The sequence below is a fragment of the Rana temporaria genome, chromosome 3 (assembly GCF_905171775.1).
Source record: "Rana temporaria chromosome 3, aRanTem1.1, whole genome shotgun sequence".
NCBI classification, from domain to species: Eukaryota; Metazoa; Chordata; class Amphibia; order Anura; family Ranidae; genus Rana; species Rana temporaria.
The window spans coordinates 262,587,644-262,601,324 of NC_053491.1; the positions used below are offsets into that span (position 1 = coordinate 262,587,644).

Sequence of the window (13,681 nt, forward strand, 5' to 3'; positions counted from 1 at the left end):
TTTGTCTGAATTCGTGTTCCACAATGGACTCCAATCAAAAGACTTTACAGCAAGTACAAAAGTATTAGTTCTCCTTTGTGTATTTAGAGAGGCAGTATCCAACTTGGAAGCCTAAAATGTATATCGAGGGCCATTCTTGTCTTTGTTTTTTGTCATTTCCTTCTGCTGGTAAAGGACATGCATATTTGTTGCTCCTTTAAAGAGCCTCCTGGCTCTTCGATTGCATCTACCAACTCCTGCATTCTAGGGAAATTAGTCATTTGCCGCTTATAGCACATTATGGAAAATATTACTGTTGTGTGGAGCATTGTAAGTTTCAAGTATGTTGCTTCAGCCCTTGTCCTAGCCTGGTAACTACTGCAGTTGAATCACTGTAGCATTAAATGTAATATAAACATTTTTTTTTATGTTTGATCTATGTGTTCTACAACCCTGAATAAGTAATATTATAGATATTTATTTTACTCAGGCTTCTGCATCCGGTGATGTAAGCTGTGTGGATGAAATTCTCAAAGTAAGTATTTTTGTAGGTTTTATCAAAAAGTATAAACTGTATCTTTGAAATAAAAGTGTAAATAAAAGGTTATGCCATTTCACATTTGTAAGTAATACTGAATAAAAAGTGCAGCATTTTAAATGTGATGTAAATGATATCAAACTCAATATATAAATGAACATAAACATACAGTGCATCCGAAAAGTACTCGCAGCGCTTCACTTTTTAAACATTTTGTTATGTTGCGGCCTTATTCCAAAATGGATTGCATTCATTATTTCCCTCAATTCTACAAACAATACCCCAAAATGACAACGTGAAAGAAGTTTGTTTGCAATCTTTGCAAATTTATTAAAAATAAAAAAACAAAATTAATCCCATGTACAGTACATAAGTATTCACAGCCTTTGCCATGGCACTCAAAATTTAGCTTGGGTGCATCCTGTTTCCACTGATCATCTTTGAGATGTTTCTACAACTTGATTGGAGTCCACCTATGGTAATTTCAGTTGATTGGACAGTATTTGGAAAAGTGCATGTCAGAGCACAAACCAATCCATGGAGTCCAAGGAATTGTCTGTAGACCTCCGATACAGGATTTTATCGAGGCACAGATCTGGGAAAGTTCTGCAGCATTGAAGGTCCCAATGAACACCGTGGCCTCCATCTAAGTTTGGAACTACCAGGACTCTTCCTAGAGTGGGCCGCCTGTCCAATATGCGGGATCTATGGAGAAAGAAGTGCCTTAGTCGGGGAGGTGACCAAGAACCCGATGGTCACTCTGACAGAGCTCCAGCATTTCTCTGTGAATATGAAACCTCTCTGCAGCACTCCACCAATCAGGCCTGCATGGTGGTAGTCAGATGGAAACCACTCCTCCAGTAAAAGGCACATGACAGCCCACCTGGAGTTTGCCAAAAGTCACCTGAAGGACTCTTGGACCATGAGAAACAAAATTCTCTGGTCTTGTGAAATAAAGCTTGAACTCTGGCCTGAGTGGCAAGCGTCATGTCTGGAGGAAATCGGGTATAGCTCATCACCTGGCCAATACCATCCCTACAGTGTACCGAGACATATTTGATGTAAAACTGCTCCAGAGCGCTCTGGACCTCAGACTGGGTGAAGGTTCATCTTCCACAGGACAACAATCCTAAACACGCATCCTACGATAACAAATATGTGGCTCCAGGACAATTCTGTGAATGTCTTTAAGTGGTCCAGAGCGCAGACTTCAACTTGCTTGAACATCTCTGGAGAGGGCTGAAAATGGCTGTGCACCGACGCTCCCCATCGAACCTGATGGAACTTAAGAGGTCCTGCAAAGTAGAATGGGAGAAACTGCCCAAAAATAGGTGTGCCAAGCTTTGTAGCGCCAGTCTCAAAGACATGAGGCTGTAATTGGTGCTAAAGCTGCTTCAACAAAATATTGAGCAAAGGCTGTAAATACTTATGTACATTTTTTTTTTTTTATATAAATCTATGAAGATTTCAAACAAACTTCTTTCATGTTGTCATTATGGGGTATTGTTTGTAGAATTTTGAGGAAAATTAACAAATTTAATCCATTTTGGAATTCGGCTATAACCTATCAAAATGTGGAAGAAGTGAAGCGATGTGAATACTTTCCGGATGCACTGTATAAACTATATAAACGCGTGAAATTCTAGTATTCCCATAGACCTCCAGTCCCAAGCATAAAACGATCATCGTGTCCATAAAAGTCAAAAAGAAAGATAAGTGTTATAGCGTTCCACTCCTTATAAAGGTGCTGACATCCAGCTCTGTGTGATGATTCTATTATCGGAAAGGACACGCAACAGCCAGTGCTCCCCACAATGAATGCACAAGCCTCCTACCAACTCAATATGGCCACTGTTTTTAAAAATATTGGTCAGTTTTGAAAAATGACGAAGTGTTGGGACCACATGTATGTTCCTTGCTTAAGAACAATTTTTTTTTTTTTTGGCAAGTTATGGGTTTTAAGGGACATTATTTGGCTAAGCATTATGCGAGATGATATAACAATGATGTACATAATGCCTCATTGGAGCGGGACTCGCATGAGATCAGAAATATAAAGATTAGAAATATGTGGATATATGATTTGAAAACTTGTATGCCCTATGGGTTGAATGTGGAGTAGGATATCAATTGCTTCATTATCAACGGTTAATTTTTTTTTTGTCCAATTCATATTTACTATCCCTCTATGTGTCTTATTTACACTCATCCCCAACCCCCCCTCCCCCATCCCCATTAACATTCCATTCCCATTAACATTCCATTCCTATCATTTTTTATATGTTTGTTTTTTTCTGAGTATTTAATTATTATTTTTTGGTGTTTTTTACAATTTTGCTTTTGGGGCATTTATTATTTTTTTTAACTTTTGGGCTTTTGTCAACATTTGATTTTTATTAAAGCGTAGGTTCGCCGGTAAAATGCTGTTTTTTACCCTTAGATGTATGCTCATTTAGTCTAGGGGAATCGGCTAGTTGTTTTAAAATCCGAGCATTACTTACCGTTGTAGAGGGCGATCTTCTCCGCCACTTCCGGGTATGGGCTGCGGGACTGGGCATTCCTTCTTGATTGACAGTCTTCCGACAGGCTTCCGACGGTCGCATCCATCGCGTCACGATTTTCCGAAAGTAGCCGAACGTCGGGGCGCAGTATAGAGCCGCACCGATGTTCGGCTTCTTTCGGCTACTCGTGACGCGATGGATGCGACAGTCGGAAGCCTGTCGGAAGACTGTCAATCAAGAAGGAACGCCCACTCCCGAAGACCCATACCCGGAAGTGGTGGAGAAGATCGCCCTCTACAACGTTAAGTAATGCTCGGATTTTAAAACAACTAGCGGATTCCCCTAGACTAAATGAGCATACATCTAAGGCCCCATACACACGAGAGGATTTATCCGCAGATACGGTCCAGCGGACCGTTTCCACGGATAAATCCTCTCAAAGATATCCGCTGATTTCGATGGGATGGAGTGTACACACCATCGCATTGAAATCCGCGCGGAAATCCTCTGCCGATGACGTGTCGCGCCGTCGCCGCGATTATGACGCGGCGACGGGCGCGACGCTGTCATATAAGGAATTCCACGCATGCGTCAAATCATTACGACGCGTGCGGGGAATCCCTTTGGACGAATGGATCCGGTAAGTCTGTACAGACGAGCGGATCCATCCGTTGGAATGGATTCCAGCAGATGGATATGTTGTGCAGCACAACAAATATTCGATCTGCTGGAATCCATCCCAGAGGAGATTTCTCCGCGGAAACAGATCCGCTGGCGTGTACACACCATAGGATCTATCCGCAGAAACCCATTTGCTGGGATTTATCTGCGGATGGATTCTATCGTGTGTACGGGGCCTAAGGGTAAAAGAGCAAAAACAGCATTTATGGGTGAACTCCCGCTTTAATTTTACATACATTTGATTGGCGACAGCAATTAGGTTATTGGGGTCCAATACACTTGAGACAGAATTTTGTGTTCACAAACATATTACAAAATACATGGGTAAAAAAAGGCACGGTAAGGGAAAAAGCAATTTCCAAGGAACATAATTATGAGGTCCAATTTTACACCTGTAAGTGTGGGCATTTGCTATTTAGTTTTGGGAGACCCAGACGGGGTTCTCTGCTAGTAGCTGTGGGAAAAGCCCCATTGAAGCAATTGGAGGTTGATGGCTTACGTAGCTATTCCTGGTCGCTCCATGAGCAATTACATGCCAATAATTGGCCCTGGGTGCAGACAGTCTATGTGATTCAATGATACATTGTATATTAAAACGCTGACCAGAAAGATGCACCTGCAGAGTGGTTGCAATTACCATCCGCTGCTTTATAAATACTCTGCAAAAACAATTCTAAAATCCTTGCTGTTGCCCTGGAGGAATTCTATGAACAAGACTGGAATTTCACTTGTATGTTGCAAATCATAAGAATACCTTAACTATACAAAGCTTCAGAGGGACTGAAATAAATGTGGTTGCTAATCAACAAATTTTTCAGTTGGCTTGTAATGTCCTTTGCATATGTGTGTAGATGCCTTATTACAATTTACTTATATTCTTTACTTTTCTAGGAAATGACACATTCATGGCCTCCACCATTGACTGCAATTCACACCCCTTGCAAAACTGAGCCCTCTAAATTCCCATTCCCAACAAAGGTTAGACTACTTGTGTTTTAGTTTTAAAAAAAAAATTGTTGCCATATTTATCCTTTTGTGTGTGTGTGAAGGTTGAATTGACACTAAACTCATTTTCTGTGTGAGTATATGAAGTGTTTATATTTAAAAGGACTTTTTTTTTTTCCTGTAAGAAATGGTGAATGTTTATGCTTTTCCATCCTGAAAATGGAAAATTTTATTTTTAAGGATTTAACTGGTTCTGAGTCTTGCATTTGTAATACAGGCGGTCATCCGGGTAACAAACAAGACAGGGTCTGTAGGTTTGTTCTTAAGTTGAATCTATTTGTAAGTCGGAACAGGTAAATTTTTTAAGTGTAGCTTCAGCCAAAAAAGATTTATAAGCTTTTTGGATAGCATAGGGAAGGGTTAACACCCCTGTAACATTTGGTTCGTGTCTGACAATTGGATTTTGGAAATTTTGGGTTGTGGAAACCAGCCTTGGTGATGGAGCTTCAGTGGAGGTACCCTTTTCCCATAATTCTTACAGGAGAGAATTTCCCTTCCTAGAGGTAGATTGCCTCTCGCTTCCTGTTGCCTCCCTCCGTTTGTAACTAGGGGACCCGCCTGTCGTGCTTTCTGAAGGCACTTTAACTTCAGCACATGTATATGTATTCACCATAAGATGGGTTTTTAGGTCAGTGCCTATGTTTAGTTTAGTTTCTAAGCCAATAGAAAATGTTTGCTGAACTAGTTGAATGCGTCCTGTGCAGAGGCCCTTGTCAATTACGGGGTGTGTACAGGCTCGATGGTAAGAGAGGGTGTGTAATCATACTGTTGAGAAGGGGGCACAGGGGTTGCAGGGCACAGTTGTGAGAGTGGGTAAGGGGAGGGACATGGTGATGTGGCCATGGTAAGTTTTTTTGGGGGGGGGCGATGTTGTGGACATAATGACCTGTGGTATGAAGGGTGCTGGGGAGTGCAGGTATGGCAGTGAGGGGGGGGGGGAGTTAAGGTGCTAGGGGGTGAGAGCAGATGGGAAGAAGCTGAGGGATGTGCAGGTAATAAGAGGGGGGGTGGGAAAAGGCAGTCAGCCAAAAATGTGATGCCTGAGCAAGAATCCTGGAGCTGTGAATAGAAGGGGAGATCAGGCATAGGCAGTATGGGGCTCAATGATTGGATGAGAATGAAAAAAGTAGTGTGGTGTCATAGCAGGGACAAAAAGGTATCAGGCAGAGGCAGCAATGTGAAATGCTATGTGGGTGACTGAGGGGAGTAGGAGTGGAAACAAGTGTGGTGATGGAGGAGAGCTCTGGAGGTGTGGAGAATTCCCAGGTATGTCTATCTTGATACATCCATTCCTCTGTCTCAAGCCAGCTTTTGCCAGCTGCCAAATTGGGGAGGGAGCATCCTCCTCCTTACCAAAGATTGGCAGGAGAAGAGGCGCAAGGTGCTGAGAGGAAGGGGGTGGGCTTGCAGGAAGTACAAATTGAAGTGCTCGCTGTGCATATGCTAATACGCAGCCATCTTTTATTTGGAAATCCTATATGAAGGCCATGGTTGCAGAACTTTATATCCCATTTGAAGTCCTTAATTTCTATGACATAGATTTTTTTTTTCTTGTTTGAGTATATCCAAGCAATTAATCTACTCTACACTGATGGCTTTCACACTTGCGCAACATTACTTTGAAAAACAACAATCTTTATATGAGGCTTGAAACTTGGGAAGAAATGAAAGCTCAATTTTTACATCCTTTATTATTCTTTTATAATATAGGATTTTATAATAACTCCTTACATCCATACATATAGATCAGACTTTCTATGCATGATCCTCTGCTATTGCTTTTTCAGTCAGTGACCTTTTGTTCTCTTTTCTAGGACTCTAACTTTTCCACTACTGAGCAAAGTGAGTAATTCTGCTATACACATCTTTTAAAAAGTATGATTGGTCAAATGTGATGGAAAACAAAATATGTTTAGTGTTCTACATAAGTGGTAGCTAGAAATGTAAAACCTTTCATACTTGTGCGACTTTGGACATCAAAGCGGCATGACAAGTTGTACCCCATGTTTTCTGATAACCATTCATATATGTAGTTCATGCACCACTTTGTTCTGACTTTAAAGCGGAGGTTCACCCAAAAATCCACTTTTTGACATTAGCTGTAGCATACTGCTAACATCTGCAGTATGCTGTTTTTTTTACTTGTACTTATCGTTAAATGAGCCCTTGTTTTCCGGCTCCGAGCGGGGAATCCTGCGGGGAATGGGCGTTTCTAAGCGAAGAGGAGTTGATTGACAGCTGCTAAGGCACGTCTTGGCCTCTGTTTAATCTTCAACTGCCATGATGCTGCACATGTGATCAGTTATGACACCAGCCATTGGATGGTTTGACAGTTTGGTTGAGAGCACAACCAATGTGACAGTTGGCATTCCCGGCATGCCAGGAATGTAACTGCTTTTTCAAACTGTTAAATTGATGGGTGAACCCCCGCTTTAATACAACTTGAGGGCCATAGACTTCAATGTTAACCTTCAATAGTTGCATGAAAGTCATACCTGTTTGTTTTACATGCAATAGTGGGTCCGACTTTGCACAAGGACAAGTCATATCCAAGTCACACTCATCCAAAGTTGTACAAGTATGAATAGAGTCTAATTATGGTAGCATATTTTGCATTTCTGGTCAGTTTTGGTCATTGTGCTTCTTCGCTATTACAGCTTGTGTTGGTTGTGTGTAGTGGCCAGCAGTGCCTTTTTGTTCTCAATTTAACATACCAAAACACTTTAACCACTTCCCTACCGTATGACGTCATTTGACTTTAGGGGGGATATCTGAATGATGCCTGCAGCTACAGGCATCATTCAGATATCCTTCTTTTCAGCCGGAGATTCTGCGCACCATAAGAACGATCATAGCGGCAGTTCCGCTGCTTGATCTTATAGGACGCCGCCATCCGGTGCTTCTCCGGACCCTCCCGTGCCATCGGGGACCAGGAGAATGAATCGTCCAGATGAGGAGGATAGAGATGACCAGGGAATCCTCAAACTACGGCCCTCCAGCCGTTGCGGAGGCGTTGTAAAACTGACATTCACAGACATGACCAGGCATGATGGGAATTGTAGTTCCCGAACAACTGGAGGGCCATAGTTTTGAAGACCCATATATATGACCGTCGCGGCTGAAAGCATGAGATTGGTGACTTTTTTTTTTTTCCCGATCTCATGCTTTCCAGCCTGGAGGAGAGATGTGGGGTCTTATTGACCCTGCATCTCTCCATAAAGAGGACCTGTCGCAATATATTCCTATTACAAGGAATGTAAACATCCCTTGTAATAGGAATAAGAGTGATCCAAAAAAAAAAGTCTAAAAAAAAATAATATATGAAGTAAAAAAAAAAAAAAGAATTTTAAAATGCCCCTGTCCCCAGTAGCTCGCGCTCAGAAGCGAACGCACGTCCCGTCCACATATGTAAACGCCGTTCAAACCACACATGTGAGGTATCGCCGCGTGTGTTGGGGTGAGAGCAATAATTCTAGCACTAAGACCTCCTCTGTAACTCTAAACTGGTAACCTGTAAGAAAAAATTAAGCGTCGCCTATGGAGATTTGTAAGTACCAAAGTTTGGCGCCATTCCATGAGTGTGCTCAATTTTAAAGCATGACAATTTAGATATCTATTTACTCGGCGTAACATCATCTTAGACATTATACAAAAAAATTGGGCTAACTTTACTGTTTTGTTTTTGTTTGTTTTTTAATTTGTGAAACTGTCCCCGCCCCCCCCCAAAAAAAGGCATTTAAAAAATGATTGCGCAAATGCTGTGCGAGATAAGGAAAAAAAAATGTAATGACCACCATTTTATTCCCTAGGTTGTCTGATAAAAAAAAAATGTTTGGGGGTTCTGCGTAATTTTTCTAGCAAAATAATTATGATTTTTACATGGAGAGACGTGCCAGAATAGGTTCGGTAGGGAAGTGGTTAAACACCCACAGCAGGAGTGTCAAACTCCATTTCATTGTGGGTCACATCAGCATTATTCTTGCCCTCAAAAGGGCTGTTTGTATCTGTAAGATTAGATGTCCAGCGCATCCCCTCCCCTTACATTAGATGTCAAGAGCCACCCCACCATCAGAAGTTGAGTCCCCCACTCTCCCTTGCATCACAGTGCACCCACCTTTCCTTAAGCTGCTGCTGGGAAGAAGCTGGATGCATTTCTTAAAAGCAGAAAGTAAGGGTCTTGAGGAGGGTGGGGGCCACATGAAATGGCCTGGAGGGCCGAATTCGGCCCGCGGGCCTTGTGTTTGACACCTGTGACCTATAGTATCACCATAAATAGGGAGGGATATAACTGGCTGGTTCATGTTTACTTTGTTTTGTTGTTTTTGAATGTGGCCATTGTTCCATTCAAATGTAAACGCCCCTTTTACTGAGTGACTGTGAAAATGCAGGAGGGGGTAGTGGAGATGGTTCAGTGCACATAAGCTGTTAGGGCAAGCAGTGCAGGCTGCTTCCTTGCCTTTCTTATATAAAGGCATTGACCTTTCAAAGATGGTGCAAGCTTTGAAAGTCCTGGGGACGTGTGGATAAAATCTCAGCTATCTACATTTCAGAAATGTACTTTGTAGTAAACCAATTGTCAGTTAAGGCTAAACTCTTCTCAGATGGCTTAGTCTGGCAGTCCATAAGCATGAAAAGAAAAGCATAGTTGGGAAGAGTAAACTAAAACCAATGATAAGTTGAATTCTACTGTTATGCATATAATTAACTTTAAAAATGACTTAAAATTATATCCATGTAATTGATACTAATGCCAAAACAAATTTAACAAGACATTTGTTAATAATTAAACCAACCAATCAAAAATGATCTTGGTTGTCTGATTAAAATAAATTCATGGTTGCTGTAGGTTAAGGTTAGGAATGATTTTTTTCACTCATTTACCCACTTCAACTCTCACATTTGTACACTGCCTATGGACCATGGACTTAAAGTGGTTCTAAACTGCAGACATTAAATATGAACAAAACGTATCCCTCTATAGTGTGTACGTGTCTCAATTAAGAGCCCCAAGTGTCAATTTCATTCACTTTTGACAAGTTTTCCTGACTTCAAGAGAAAAATAGGAAGCACCTCAGCACACAGCCTGTGATTGACAGCCTGCGTTTTTTTTCCCCTCTGTGCTGTGTGGAAGGTGGTGTGGTCATTCCCTACAAACCGCTCTCAGAGCTGTCCTCGCTGAGCTCTGCAGTGTATATTTTAGCTCTCCGCCCTCTATTTTCTGAACCCTCATTCAACCTGGACTTTGAATGGATGTAGAGAAGAAAAGATTGCAGATACAAGTAAACATCTTGTAGGAGGAATTGTTTCCTCTCTGTGTATCACCCGAGACCAGTCGCTTCACTGGGTTTACAACCACCTTAATCAAATGTAAGGTCCACTTCCCTGCTAACACCCCCGCCCCCCCCCCCCAGCAGGAATACATGTGTAGAAACCTGACAGAAATGATAATCTTTTCCAATGCTATTCAATACCTAATCTTTAAGGGCTGAACTAAATGTAAAAACAGTGCACGTTTCCAGTATGGTAAAGGCTCATTTAAAAAATATCTGATATTTATTCATATAAATTTGTTATACATTATTATTTAATTTCTAATGAGCATGTTTGTTTCACAGAGCGATATATTGCTTCAACCAAAGCTTCCAATGGACATCCGTCTAAAGCGTAAGTTTTTGTATTTGGGAGATATAAAAATAAATAAAATAAAGGCTTGTTTTGATTCAAAGTATCGTTAGAAAGAAATCATTATAAACTGTCAATGCATGCTATATTACTAGAGCTACGCATCTTCAGTGGTCCCACGATTCGATTACGATTATCATGTCAATGATTCGATTTGATTCCGCGATGCATAATGATTACTGTCCATGGTTTTAATCAACAAATTCAATCAGTCAGAACATTGGTCAGCTTGCGTGCCCCGAATGCTCACGGGACCAAAGCACTGATGGCTCCACTCTCCTCCCCAAAGCTCCACACTGCACAAGCCCAGATGCGGCAACTCCAGCACAGACATCTCCAGCACCCCAAGCTCCGGCCCTCCATGTCCCCGCCAGCGTGCACACATTGTGGCTCCTCATGACCTTATTCTGCCACCATGACACCACATGGGATCCCTTTCTATTGGCTGGTGAGGGGGTGGGACAATGAGGGAAGGTGGCAACACCTAGATGGCCAGGTTTGAGTGTCTGCTCAGGTGAATGTGACAAGTGGGAGGAGCTGTGATGGCATTGATGCAGAATCGAGCAAGGCTGAATCACACAATTTATTTTCAACACCCCAGATATTACATTGTGTTTATACTTGCTCATCCATTAGAGCAGCCCTCAAAATTTCCACTTTCATTTGGCGAGTGGAATTTAGCAGAGGGCCAGTGGCAGACAGTTTCCTGGCAGTACAATGCAGTACACATTTTAAAATAACTTTTTGTAACATTTTCTCCAGTCAGTATACTCTTCCTACGCTTGCAATGTTGGTCTATTCATAAAGCTGTTGATTTTACATTATATGATGTCAAGATGGTTTCTGAAGGTAGATTATTCTGCATTGTAAAGGTTTGCTTTAACTTGTGTGCTGACAGGTGTCTGTCCCACCACTCTATTTGAGGACAGATCTTAAAGATGCTGGTTGGCTTACCTTCTGGACATGTCTAGTGTTAAACTTTTTGCTGTGGGAGACTTCCAGCAGCTTTCTAAACCCCAAGAATTACAAATGTATCTCCTCCCCTTACCATTCCATGTCGGCTAGATTCCTTAAACAAGTCCAATGGCTACATTTCTGCCACAATTCTCATCCAGCCAATAGACATTTCCTCATGTTATTTCAAAACTCACAGGTCACTTTCATGAATTGAATTGACCTTTTTGGGCATTCCAAATTCATTCAACTACTAGCTAGGTTACGGTTGCACACCCCAGGTATTCCTGGAGACTGATTTCCTTGTGGCTAAATGTTCTTCGGTCATGTGACAAAATTGCAGACAACATTGTTCAGCTCTGCCACTATAACCGTGGTTACACCAATACTCTCATGGGATGGGATGCCTTTAAAACATCCACGGGAGGATCATTTAATAGAGAAATAAATGGCCATAAACTAAAAAACCATGCCATTGACCAGGTTTATCAGGCCAAGGGCACATATATTATAAATCAGAACACATTCACTTACTAACTTTGGAATTCAGCGCAAGAAGAATATAAACAGGCTCTACAAACAAAAGCACAATTTAAAAATTTTCTTTTGGACCATTTTCTTCTAACCATCACCTTCCCAACTTTCTCATGAGACAACCAAAAATCTAACATTGGAAGAAAAAGGGTTAAGCAATCTTCCCCGTTCCCAAATAACAAAACCCCACATGGAAAAGGCTTTCCCCTTGAGGAATGAGGATCTTCTACATATAATTTTAAAATGTAGCCCATGACCTCCATGAAGTATTGTAGCATCAGTGTCACAAAGTGACGTGTACTTGAAAGTTCCATGATCTTTCATCAGTGATTTTATAGCAAACTAATTAACCCTCATTGGTTAAAAAGGGTGATTGTTACAGTACTAGATATATACTTGTTGTCATGGTGTGTCGTGAGCTCCAGGATTATGGAAAAGAGTATAAATAGATCACATGGTGTTGAACTAATTCTGTTAAGCTGGCAACAGCCTCTTATCTTGGAGTACACTTGCTTGACTGTTAATTCTTACTGGATATATTTTGTACTTTTAGTTTGGCAAATTATAGGTACACCAACGTTATGTTTCTAGTTCTGTAAGGAAAGTGATTGTAAAGGTTTTTTTTTTTCCCTTTAATAACAAACATGTTATACTTGCATGTTCTGTGTGATAGTTTTGCACAGAGCGGCCCCAATCCTTGTCTTCTGGGATTCCCCGCTAACGCTCCTGGCTCTTCCATGCCCCCATAGCAAGCAGCTTGCTATGGGAGCACTAGTGATGGCTTGATCCTGAACTGCACTGTGTGCGTCAATTGTGCCGCTCGGCCTCACTCCCTTGTCACTGGATTTGAGTGACAATAACAGGAGCCAATGGCTTTTGCTGCACTCACAAAGTCCAGTGAGGAGGAAAAAAAGCAGCTTTGCTGGATCAAGATCGAACTCGGGATAAGTATTTAGGGGGGGGGGGACTGTATATAAAAAAAAAAAAAATTTTTTACCTATTTATTCAGAGAATGCCTTAAGGTAAATATTTTTTTTTAGCCAAGCACATGTTGAATAGCAACTCGATTTATACTCTTGACCTTTCTCCTGGATCAAAAGAGCGCTGGATCAAAAGAGGAGGCAGCTAAATATTTAGGGTTGCTGGAGAAAGTTCATATTGGAAGGTTTTGAGAATGCAATAAGGTAAAAAAACCTTATACTTTCAAAAACACATTAAGGCTAGTTTTATTGCTTTAGGCAATTCAAGCCATGAGTGGCCTTGCAAGCACCGTTCGGCTTAAGTCGCTTTAAAAATTAAATTGAGCTACATCCTATCGCATACAGTCATTGTTCGGGCATTTAGCCTGCCTCTGGGACAGTGGCTGTCCTAGTGAAGACTCCTTTATCCACGCCGTTTAGCATGGATGAAGGAAAGTGATAATTTTCCTCTAATTCAGCCCATAGGCTGAAAGAGAAAGTGAGCCTTTTATGGATACAAATGCTGGTATTTAGGTCTGAATGACCATATTCCTTCTCTTTCTTTAAAAAGCCTTTTCACACTGGGGCCGCCCCGGCATTAGTTTAAATGGCGCTTTTAACCCCAAAGAAGGGGTTAAAAATGCCTGTGTTGCGGTGCTTCTGAATCGATTCTTCAGGTGCTTTCTGAACCGCTACCCATTCATTGCAATGGGCAGGGGCTTTTTGGGAGCGCTGTATACAGCGCTCCCAAACCACCCCAAAGATTTTGCTTGCACGACCAGCGCTAAAATTCCTTTAAAAACTGCCTCAGTGTGAATGGGTCTAAACCAGCTGTTGCCAAGGAACAC

The 13,681-nt window shown here is 41.5% G+C and overlaps 1 protein-coding gene across 2 annotated transcripts in view; it reads left to right on the forward strand.

The window, feature by feature from the left end:
- Nucleotides 1–13,681, forward strand: part of AFF4 (AF4/FMR2 family member 4) — a 139,155-nt gene that overhangs the window by 85,381 nt on the left and 40,093 nt on the right. For both annotated transcript variants that reach the window (XM_040344622.1, XM_040344623.1), the window contains 4 exons: nt 470–514; nt 4,591–4,677; nt 6,519–6,546; nt 10,320–10,368. In XM_040344622.1, coding sequence (XP_040200556.1) covers nt 470–514; nt 4,591–4,677; nt 6,519–6,546; nt 10,320–10,368 — 209 coding nt within the window. The remainder of the gene's footprint in view (nt 1–469; nt 515–4,590; nt 4,678–6,518; nt 6,547–10,319; nt 10,369–13,681) is intronic.